Here is a 12,272-nt window from a genome sequence, read left to right on the forward strand (position 1 = left end):
GAACGTCGGATCTTATTATCTCCGGAATCCCATCGTCTCTCACTGAATCATCTTGTGAGCTTGTCGCGTGTGTTTTTCATGCGCTGGGAATTCCTCAGCTTACTTCCGACGTTCTTGAGACTCGCGATGTAGCGGCGCGTGTTGCGTCCTCAGATCATGACGCTACATCTGCGTCCGCCCCTGTCGTAGATTGTGCTGGCGTTGGGGGTCGGCGCAGATCGGTCATAGTCGCGCCGCTCAAGTCCCGCGAGATTCGTGACCACATCATTAGGATCATGCGTGGCAAGCGCCGATTGCCTATCAACGACGTTTTCTCGACTAACATTCCTGGCAACGTTTTTGTAAATGAATTGCTCCCGATTCATACTTATAAGTTGCTGCGCCAAGCGCGAGTCAGGGCGAAGCAGCTGTCGTTCGCGCATGTGTGGAGTAGCGACGGGCGTGTTTTTGTCCGCAGGGACCGTAGCCAGCCGCCGATTTCTATCGCCTCCGAGGCCGATCTCGAGAGGCTCCAGTGACTCTCGGCGGCAGCTGTGGGTCCTCCTGCTTCGCGTGGTCGTCTCCGTATCGCGTCTTCAATGCCTGCTCCCTCCCTGCCCATATCGAGTCAATCCGTGCTCATTTAATGTCTAATTTCTTTCATATTATCTCGATCTCGGAAACCTGGCTCCACTCTCACATTTCTGACGAATTAGTTCGTATCCCAGGTTATTGTCTGTTACGAGTGGACAGGGAGGGCAGGGAGGGAGGGGGCGTTGCTTGCTTTATCCACGACTCATTGCGTGCTCGTGTCCTGGCGTCGTCGCCGTCGTCCTTTTCTAACGAACCCGAATTCCTCGTTCTTGACATTCGAGGCGATGCTTGCGAACCTCTACTCTTCACCTCGATGTATCGCAGACCGAAGGGTAAAAATTTTAGTAGGTTTCTCGATGCTCTAACTTCGCTTATTCATAATTACAAGAATATCATTATCTCGGGCGACCTAAACTGTGATCTCCTCTCCTCATCATATGAACCTAATCACCTCAGAGACATAGTCTCGCAATTGTCGCTCAACATTGTGGAGTCGCATTCGACTTATCATACTCGCTCTTCCGATTCATGGCTGGATGTCTTTATTGTCGATAGCTTGGACAAGGTCTCTTCGTTTCGAAAGTCGGATGCACCCTTTATCAATGGTCACGACCTTATAGAACTCACGTATCTATTCGCCGTCCAGTCTCCCGCGGATCGTACATTGACCCGTCGTAGCTACAAGGAGTTTAACGAACACAGATATGTGGAAACTCTCACCTCCTTGCTGTCTTCATCTTTCGTGGTAGACTTTGGCCTTGAGAGCCTCAGTGAGCCTGACTTGGACAGCATCCTGAGTACTATAACCAAAGATTTCGCTTCTAGTCTCGACATCCATGCGCCCATCCGTACTTTTCGTGTGCATCGTCCTTCGGCACCTTGGCTCACCGAGGCTCTCGTACGTGGTATTCGGCATCGCAACCGTCTATATAATATCGCCCGAAGATCAGGTTCTGTTCTCGATTTTCATATTTATAAGCAGTACAGGAACAGTCTCACGGCAGAAATGAGGAAGGCTAGAGAGCACTTCAACATGACCAGATTAACCGCGATTTCCAATCCATCCAAGCTATGGCGCGAACTCACTAATCTTGGCCTAATCGAATCACCTTTATCCTCACCGCTGAATTACTTCTCACGCGATACTCTCAATGCTCACTACGCATCCATCTCAAACTGCTTTCCTTCCTGTACTCAATCTCAATTTTCTGACATCATTTCATCCATAGAGCCTGACAATCCTACTTTCAGTTTTTCCCAAATAACCGCTGATGATTATGCTCTCTTGTCTCCTCATCTTCTGTCTCTCTTGCTTCAGGTTACGATCACCTTCCACTGCATGCTATCGCATTGGCCCTGCCACACGTGAGTAATTTACTCACTTCATTCTTCAATAGTTGTCTCAGACTTAGTTACTTCCCGTCGTTGTGGAAGCGTGCCATTCTACGCCCACTGTCTAAAATTAAATCTCCTGCCTCTCCTTCCGACACGAGGCCCATAGCCAACCTATGCGAGCTCTCCAAGGTGTTCGAAAAGATTCTACATCGCCAGATTACCGATTTCATTGAATCTCATCATATTCTAGACAGTCGACAATCCGGCTACCGCAAGTGTTTTTCTACTCAGTCTGCCCTTCTGCGATTATTCCACGACATCAAGTATGGCGTTGATGTAGGCGAAGTGTTGATCCTTGTCCTATTTGATTTCAGCAAAGCTTTCGACACTGTCTCCCATCATTTGCTTCTTACCAAACTTAGGAAACTAGGCTTTTCTGATCAAGCTTTGAAACTAATTTTTTCGTACCTCACCGGTCGTCTTCAAGCAGTTGTGGATTTGGAGGGCGTCTTCTCAGAATGGCTATCTGTCACCGCTGGCGTCCCGCAGGGATCTGTCCTTGGACCGCTCCTTTTCTCTCTCTTCATCAATGATATCGGCGCGTTTCTAAGGTTCACAGAACATTTGATATTTGCCGATGATACGCAAATTTATCGCAGGTGCCTCTTAAGTCAATTAAATGCCGGGCTGCAATTTGTGGCGCATGATGTGAATGTTGTCTCTGAATTTGCGGCTGCAAATGGACTGACCCTCAATCTCAACAAATCCAAGGTATTAATATTTGGAAGCAAAGGTTATATCAAACAACTCAACCTCAATGACCTTCCTCTTATTTCCGTTGGTGGTATTTCGATTCCCTACGTAACCGAAGCGCGAAATCTGGGCGTCATTATGAGATCTGATCTATCTTGGGATAGCCATGTCTCCCATATCTCCAAAAGAGTCCACTTTACGCTATACAAGCTCAAGTTTCACAAAAACTCCTTATCTCGTCAACTTCGTGTGAAACTTGTGACCGCACTCATCTGGCCTTTGCTGGATTACTGTTCTCTTGTGTATAATGATGTCACCGACGAGCTTGACACTAGATTGCAAAGGCTTATAAACTGTGCGATTCGCTTCATATTCAATTTAAGACGCGACGAACATATCACGCCTTTTCGTCACCAACTGGGATGGTTGTCCGTAAAGAACAGACGACTCTATTTCTTGGGAATCGAGATGTATAAGATATCCCGCGGCATATCTCCAGGTTACCTTTCCGACATTTTCATCAAACCCGATTCCTTGATCAGACGTTCGTCACGCCTGGTAGTGGAGCACGCATTTCAAATTCCCACCCATAGGACGGAAACATATCATAGATCTTTCCATCTCGCGGGTATCTATTTGTGGAACTCGCTTCCTTCAGAGATTGTGTCCTCATCGACTATCATTGAATTCAAACGAAAGCTCCACAACCACATCTTTTCCCTTGAGTCTGGTTCTGTGCCTGCTTCCACTCTGGGGCAATCAAGCGTTTGAACACGGGTCATATTTAATCTAGTCGCCTTAGTCAGTAATTTAGTTTTAAGCTACTTCATTATACATTTTGCGTTAATTTTGCCAATATTTGAGCATAATCCTTATCCAATCTAGTCGCCTCACGTAGTTAGTCACTCTAGTTGTCATTTCATTATAATTATTGCGATTTTGTTTCTTTCGTCTGCGAGATTGGTGCACACACTGTCACCATTATCATGTCATTTTCGATATTTTTGTTCACCGTTATTATGTTATCTTTTGATATTTTTATTGTTATTGCCATGTACACGGCGGCCTTGTGTATTGCCATGTACACGGCGTTCTTTTGTACATTTTTTTTTAATTGCCTAAAGTCCTGACTATGGCATAAATAAATATCTATCTATCTATCTATCTCTCTCTCTCTCTCTCTCTCTCTTTCTCTCACTAAACTAAATATGGTGCTCGGTATACTTGAAGAATGGATGAATGTGAATATGTTAAAAATGAATGCAGATAAGACCAAATCAGAGAGAAACCTGAGAGAGGCCATCCCGGCGTTTTTCGTCAATTTTTGTGTGTTCGATTTTCCGACGCGCCGCCTGAGGGTGGCTCCCCATGCAGGACGGAATCTCGGAAAACGGAATCTCGGAATCATTCTGATTGGTTAGTCCCATGAGGCTAACCAATAGCCTCATGGGACTAACCAATCAGAATGATTCCGAGATTCCGTCCTGCATGGGGAGCTACCCTGAGAAAGTGCAACTCAACTACGTAGGCAGATAGTATTCAGTAGGCAGACCGAAAAAGAGTTTCGACGAATGCTGTGATCGTGCAAAACGGATGAAACTAAGCGAATTACGCGCTGCTTACCCACAACAAATGATCGATGCCGCTTCAAGTAAAATACAAAATCAGAAAAATGGTTTTGATGCTAACACTGCTCTGGCATAATAATGGATGCTCAGTTATCAAGACAATCGACAGTATGAAACAATAAGAGCTGCGACGAAGAAAATTGGATTCGATATATTTCCATCGTATAAAAATATCCAAAAATCAAAACAGGATTGCTACCCAGACGACATTAATATTACAGAGAGTTCGGCGTCAAATAATTTACAAAATTACTAGATCATACTGCAAAAAGACTATTTGAGACAATAGATAAGGAAAATATGGTTGATGTCAATGAATTAACATTGCTCACGAAATGAGGTTGTGATGGATCATCAGGTCAGAGCGTATACAAACAAAGTTTTATAGACAAAGAAATATCTGATGAATATATGTTTATGACTTCATTGGTGCCCTTACGTCTTACTTCATTTTACGATAAAAATATTATTATTTGGAATAATGATCGACCTTCTTCAACGAGATATTGCAGAGCAATACAATTTGAATACACAAAAAAACTGCTGAAAAAATAAAAAGTGAAAAGCAACGTATGGATGACGAAATTGCTCAATTACGAGAAACAGAAATAGAAAAGTTCGGAACCACATTCAAAATAAATCATCAAATCATATTTACGATGATAGACGGTAAGGTAGCTCAAGCTGTAACCCAAAAGCCTTCATCATCTTCGTGCTTCATTTGCGATTCCAAACCATCTCAAATGAACAACTTAACAGAAATTAATAAAAGGTCTAACAAAGAAGAAGCACTTAAATTAGGAATGTCACCCTTGCGCGCACGAATCAAATTCATGGAGTGTATATTACATTATTGCCTACAATTTGTCTTTCAAGAAGTGGTCAACAACGCCAGAAACACGCGTTCAAAAAGAAGAAACAAAAAAAAAGAATACAAGACGCTTTTTATAATAAACTTGGACTGAGGGTAGACATCGTTAAACAATTAAGGTTCCGGATCATCTAATGACGGAAATACTTCTCGACGATTTTTTGCTGATCCAAAATCACAGCAGAAATAACTGGAGTTGACGAGGAATTGATCAGAAGATTTTCCACAATATTACAAACGATTAATTGTGGTGAAGAAATAAATTCAGAAAAATTCGGTTCTTATGCGTACAAGGCAGCGGAAATATTTATTGAAAAATATTCTTGGTGCTTTATGCCAATTACCGTTCATAAAATTCTTCTTCACGGTAAGGAAATTATAAAAAATGCCTCGGAAAATGCAGCGTTACCTGTTGGGACATTATCGGAAGAAGCTCAAGAGGCAAGAAATAAGGACTATAAACGATATCAACTTAATCATAGTAGAAAATGTAGCCGTCTGTTTACAAATGAAGATGTTATGCATATATGATGCTCGTGTCATCCGATTCGTTAAGGGGATGCTGAAGCCGTCTGTTTTACCGGCATTTTTTGTCGGCACGTAGCGTCGTATTAATTTGACAGAATTAAAAATCCTTCTCCAGAATTGCAGTACATACATTAATGATTCGGGGAAACTCCGATTTTATATAGAAAACGAGAAAAAATTACGGAAGTACAGATTTCCTTATCCTACTCTTATCCCAATATGGCGTCTCGAGTTGCGGCGAGCTGTCAGCTCGTCACAAGATGTATTTCATATAAGAGATATACCATTGGTACAAACGCGAAAACAAGTTTCCCCGAATTGCACAACAAGAAAAACATCTTTAAACCCTCCAAATCAAGATTTGGAAGCGTAATATAAAAGTATAATGTCGGTGTGCATCGTGCGTATGTGTGCGTGCAATGTAGCGTGCTATCCTTGTCTATATCTTTGTCTATACAAGGACAGATATAGTTCGCCGGTCTTCTTTACCGACGCCGATCGAGTTCGGCTACGGCTCCAGCATCCCCTTAAGAAGTAAACCACATAAAAAAAATTTAGACTTAAGCGATGAAACGCAAGAATTACTTTGCTCTTATACGTAAATTAAATGTAAATTGAATTTTTATTTAATTTTAAGGGGATGCTGGAGCCGTAGCCGAACTCGATCGGCGTCGGTAAAGAAGACCGGCGAACTATATCTGTCCTTGTATAGACAAAGATATAGACAAGGATAGCACGCTACATTGCACGCACACATACGCACGATGCACATCGACATTATACTTTTATATTACGCTTTCAAATCTTGATTTGGAGGGTTTATCGATGTTTTTCTTGTTGTGCAATTCGGGGGAACTTGTTTTCGCGTTCGTACCAATGGTATATCTCTTATATGAAATACATCTTGTGACGAGTTGACAGCTCGCCGCAACTCGAGACGCCATATTGGGATAAGAGTAGGATAAGGAAATCTGTACTTCCGTAATTTTTTCTCGTTTTCTATATAAAATCGGAGTTTCCCCGAATCATTAATGTATGTACTGCAATTCTGGAGAAAGATTTTTAATTCTGTCAAATTAATACGACGCTACGTGCCGACAAAAAATGCCGGTAAAACAGACGGCTCCAGCATCCCCTTAATCAAATACTTGTTCCTATCATTATTTTTTAAAAATATACACTTTTGCAATTTTTATAAGTCATCATTGAAAGGTTCTATGATCATTCATTGCATATTTTACAAGTAACATAATTTTTTCCGCGATTCGCGCAAACGGCTCCATTGTGCGCCGGGCCGGCCGAGCGCGGCCGCTGCGGCCGCAGCATATCCCCTCTTCTTCTTCTTCGTCTGGTTATGGCACTAGCGAAAATCACCTTCTCGGCGTGCAACGGCCATTATTCAATTCGTTCGTAGGCTCGCAAAATCATAGTAAGACTTCAGACTCGAAAATGTGTAAGTGTATGTGTGTATGTGTAATTGTACGTGTATGTCCGCGGTGTCTTGAACTCGGTAATGCCGTAGGTGCGTTAGGCCCAAGGAACTGCGCGGATCACTTCCCCCTGCGGCCAGCATATCCCCTCTAACTGGCTAGTTCGGCACGAAGACACGAACCATTAGCACGGACGCAAACCATGTGCGGTTACCGAGCGAAACGACGTAGTTGAGTTGCACTTTCTCAGGCGGCGCGTCGGAAAATCGGGCACACAAAAATTGACGAGAAACGCCGGGATGGCCTCTCTCAGGTTTCTCTCTGACCAAATATATGATAGTTAGAAGTATAAGGAAAGAAATAAAAACAGACATAATAGTAAAAAGTTTGGATGGAACTATAATTGAGCATGTCGAGATAACGAAACATCTAGGTATAATGATCGATAGTAAACTCCGTTGGGAGAATCACTGTGATTATATGTTAAAGAAAATAGGAAAAAAAGTGAGTTTTCTGAATAGAATAGGAAATGATATATCGGCGTACACTCGATGTACTGTGTATAAGTCTATCATAGCGCCTCACTTTGAATATTGCGCAACGATGTTAGTAGGCATGGGTGAAACGCAACTGAATCGACTGCAAGTGGCACAAAACCGTGCCATGAGAGTCATACTGCAATGCTCGCGATATACAAAGGTAGATTTGATGCTACAAACCCTTAAATTTATGAATGTAAGACAGAGGTTAATGTACAATGTATGTATTTTTATTTTTAAGATAATAAGAGGCATAATGCCAAAACACTTAAGTAATAGGATAGAAATAGTAGGAGATGTGAGTGGACGGCGAACGAGGCAGGCTGAGAATATTAAAATTCAATATCGCAGGACAAGAAGCGCACAGAAAAGTCTATTTTATGAAGGTTTGAATATGTATAACGCCCTACCGATAGACATTAAGCAATGCGAAAGAATTGTACCATTTAAACGTAGGTTAAGAGAATATATTGTACCTGATGTAGAAGAATTAATTTAAGGATACTTTATGTAAAAAATAGCCGAGAAGGCTAATAAAGCTCAATCAATGAATTTCTCTCTCTCTCTCTCTCTCTCTCTCTCTCTCTCTCTCTCTCTCTCTCTCTCTCTCTCTCTCTCTCTCTCTCTCTCTTGTATTGTTACCTGAGTACTATTGATACTAGTGAATACGTTCTCTAATGGGTGGTCCACCAAGCTCACTAGTACACTCTCTCGTTTTCAGATAATGATGGCTCAACCAAGCCTGCCAGGGAACTTTCTCGTTTGCGGAGAATGGTAGCTTCTACCGAGCTCGAAAGGATGTTCCAGAACTTTCCTGATGCGTCGTTCCTTGTCCGTCTCTCTCAGCAGCTCTCGCGTATAAAAGGTAGATACTCGTTCTCGTCCGACAGAAATTATTGTTCGGTTAATCTACAACTCATTAACACAAAAAGTATTACAAAGATAAACTGCGACAACGTGCGACGCAACAAAGAATGTAATACACGATCTGTCGAGGAGGACGTACACGAGAATGAACGCTCGCCGGGCTGCACGCACGAGCCTCAAGCCTGCAACCTGCACGCTCCCGCATGCGCATTTGCAGATTCTCGACCATTCTCGATTTCCGGATCGCAACGTGGTCTGCGCCGCGCGCGCAGTAATAACGCAGTAATTATTACATGTAAAGTGGTGTCGATAACCACAACTGTCGCCATCTATGTTAGCTTTCCCGACTTACGTTTAAATCCGATATCGACGAATACACAGTCCTTGTCCAGTTTCTACTTTATCTTCTAATATTCTACTTATCTTTAAACAATGTATGTACATATTTATCTTGCACCTTGATTATTTAATCATTGTGAGACCGGTTATAGCGGGTATAATCGTCGCTTTATTTAACGAATTTCAAACTTTGGTGAGAGTCAGCGCGACTCTCACTTATAACTGTCTGCCTTTACTTTATTATTTCGCTTTATTATCATTTTCTTACTGGCGATATCGGTATTGTTTATTTTCGCTTCTTTTATCAGAGTACCGTACTGCCATTCCTTATCAATGGTTGGAATATGCCTTCATGCGTTTCGAGTTATATTTCGATATCTCCTTTACGTATTCTTATTTATTTATTATGTATTTATTCGTACTTTTTTTCTGATATTTATTTTTTGAGACACTTTTGTGAAGTATTCTAAAATGCTTCTTGACGGTACAAAATGAAAATGAACGCTACGATACATGCAGGATATTCAGCATGCTAATCTTTGGAATTACGGTCGTATTTACCGAATCTTCATGAGACTAACCAGTTCTTTATTAAAACGCTTCGAAACACGTTTATGTCTTTGAAGACGCGTTCAAATAAAGTATTATTGGGAGTATCGGGAGTCAAAGTGATCATAAGTTGAGTCATGTCTTTAATTTATAAGACAGCACGCAAATCATCCTAGATGAACTCAATAGAAGAAAATAGAAGATAAATATGCCTCGAACATCTTATCCACTTGAATGATTTTGCGAGAAGGAAGAAAATTGGGAAATCCGCTGATGCAAGTTTGATGAGTTAGCTACCCAAAACGTCGCTGTCACGTAAGAATTTATTTAAATTTGTCTCTTTTCTCATTTTTAAACTTGTCGTCTAGAACATTTTGCGTTTTGCGGCGAGAGATCAGCGTTACATGATGAAAATCTGTTGTTTAATCCAGGGTAAGTATTTAGCCACGTCCACGTAGACGGTGTACTTGTTGACATTGCACGAATTAGATAACCATTCAGGGTGTGTATCCGACAAGACGCCGCGCAAGTGATAACGACCCGTGGAATTGTTGAAAAGCACCAGCCCGCTCCCTTCGTCACCGGAGCAAGGACCGCTCTCGTTTAGCAAACCAGCGCAGAAAGTACGGTTCGAGGTGATACTGCCGAAATTCTGATCACTCCGGAGACAGGTCTCCTGCAATTTGCGCAACAAAGTCGGATCTTCATTATTCGGACAATTCTACGATGACAACGCGGAATCCGTCAAAGTTTTCCATTAGCATCTCGCTATTGTGCGAAATTGTGTTATGGCGAGAGCGTTTACAAAAATTCGAAGACGCATTTTTACTTGTAATCGACGATCGCGCTCATTGATTTCCAAACAATTTGCATATTAATTTAAATTTTACTTAAGGCATACAATGACATGAATTTATGCAACAAATAATAATTTTACTAGATGGTTACCTGGGGTTCGCCCGGGAGTCGTTTTTCTTCAAACGACTTCATTTGTGTTTCAATATCCTTAATAAAAAAAAGCCTTTATCAGGCAATGGCTTATCAGGCAATTGCAAAGAATCCTTATTCATTTGCAAAGAATTCTTTATATCCTCGCAAAATTAGTTAAATTTTTAAACTGCTTTTAAAAAAAATAAATTATTATCGAAAAATAATACACATCGTGGCAATTAAACCCATCCTCAAAAAATCTAAAGTTTTTAAACCGGTTTTAACTAAATCGATAAATCGGTAGATTAATGTAAAAGCATTCCCCGGAAAATTCTACCCTTGTTTCATATATAATTCTTTAAGATTCGGTCAATTATTTCCCGAAAAATTAAAAAAATTAGAAAAATCGGTTTCCAGAAAATTGGTAACAAAAAACTGTATACATGATGGCACTCCTCGGAAAATTTACCTCTTTTCATATGTACAACTTTAAAAGGTCCACTAACGAATGAGTAGTTAAGCAAACATACATACACACCAATCCACAAAAATATCACTTTTTTATCGACTGAAGTTCAATTCCGTCGTATACAATTCAGAGATTCACTTAATTATTTCCTAAAAAATTGGAAAAATTTAATAACCGATTTCTAAAAAGATCGGTAACGAAATATTATACACTTTATGGCACTCTTCGGGAAATTTTACCCCTGTTTTAAATACAATTCTTTAAGATTCGATCAATTATTTCCTGAAAAATTGAAAAAATTTCGGATACCGGTTTCCAAAAGATTGGTAACAAAAAACTATACAGTTTATAGCACTCCCCGGGAAAATCTACCCGTTTTATATACAATTCTTTAAGATTCGGTCAATTATTTTCCGAAAAATTGAAAAAATTTCGAATACTGGTTCCCAAAAAGATCGGTAACGATAAACTATGCACTCTCTATAGCACTCCCCGGAAAATTCTAACCCTATTTTATATATTTTTGGCAAAAATTCGATCGAATAATTTAAGAAAGTATAAAGAACAGACATACATACAGACATACAGACATTCTATTTCATATGGATAGATAGATAATAGCACATAACTGTGCACATAAACGTAGTAAAACGTAATTGTATAAACGTAGTGAAACTAATAAATGGAATATCGTGCATGGCATTAACGATCTAAAAAATTTTTAAGCATATTCTGCGATATAAATATCGGATTTGTAATCACCAAGATATCCTACGTTTGGAACGTTTTGTTCTTAGAAAACCTTGTTTGGATTTGGAACTTAGTTTGTATAATGATTGATCAATAAAAGGAGAAAATCCGGCTTTCTCGAAGGTGCTTACCTGATTCACTATCGACATCCTCAGCATCCGTGGTTCGGAGAATAGTATACGACGATACGAGTGTACGACCCATCCCACGACATATCCTGTTCTATCGATGACATTTTCAATATCGGTTGAATTGGACCACAGGCAAATGGGGTCTGATGAAAGGGCTGAACTCGACTGGCGTCCTGAGAGTTAAAATCACCAGATCGGAATCGCTCGCGTTCTCGCTTGTGTGCACGAAATCGGGATGGATCTGGTGGCTCGCGACTTTCCGATTCACGGTCCCCACTATCCTACTAGAACCGTATTTAAATCGGCGGAGTTTAAATTGTCCGAAAGCCACCTTCATAATATCGTATTTAGCGTTATACATCTCCAAACATTTCGCCGCTATAAAAAGAAAATACATGCGTGAAATACAACTTCTAATAATCTGCACTCTTTATTCAGTGACATTCTGTATACTTTTGCCGTATATTATATATCATATATATATGATATTCTCAAGTTAAATTAAATATCTGAAATTAATATTACAGATAATAATCATGTATACATATGGAATATTTATAATAATACAGCATGAAGTACT

At 40.5% G+C, this 12,272-nt stretch overlaps 1 protein-coding gene and 1 pseudogene across 1 annotated transcript; one reads left to right on the plus strand and one right to left on the minus strand.

The window, feature by feature from the left end:
• The first annotated feature begins 886 nt into the window (after positions 1-886).
• On the plus strand, positions 887-3,432 carry LOC139824205 (uncharacterized). Its single transcript, XM_071796702.1, has 2 exons — positions 887-1,938; positions 1,980-3,432. Exons 1-2 carry the CDS (start codon positions 887-889, stop codon positions 3,430-3,432), a joined length of 2,505 nt encoding a protein of 834 aa, XP_071652803.1.
• A 6,285-nt stretch (positions 3,433-9,717) lies between these two features.
• On the minus strand, positions 9,718-12,088 carry LOC139824189 (serine protease gd-like; annotated as a pseudogene).
• Between the last annotated feature and the right edge of the window lie 184 nt (positions 12,089-12,272).

Source organism: Temnothorax longispinosus, unplaced genomic scaffold, assembly GCF_030848805.1.
Source record: "Temnothorax longispinosus isolate EJ_2023e unplaced genomic scaffold, Tlon_JGU_v1 HiC_scaffold_29, whole genome shotgun sequence".
NCBI lineage: Eukaryota > Metazoa > Arthropoda > Insecta > Hymenoptera > Formicidae > Temnothorax > Temnothorax longispinosus.

Coding starts and splice junctions, on each gene's coding strand:
- LOC139824205 (XM_071796702.1), top strand. CDS start 887: ATGTATCGCAGACCGAAGGGTAAAAATTTTAGTAGGTTTCTCGATGCT. Junction 1,939..1,979: donor TCGCATTGGCCCTGCCACAC/GTGAGTAATTTA, acceptor TAGTTGTCTCAG/ACTTAGTTACTTCCCGTCGT.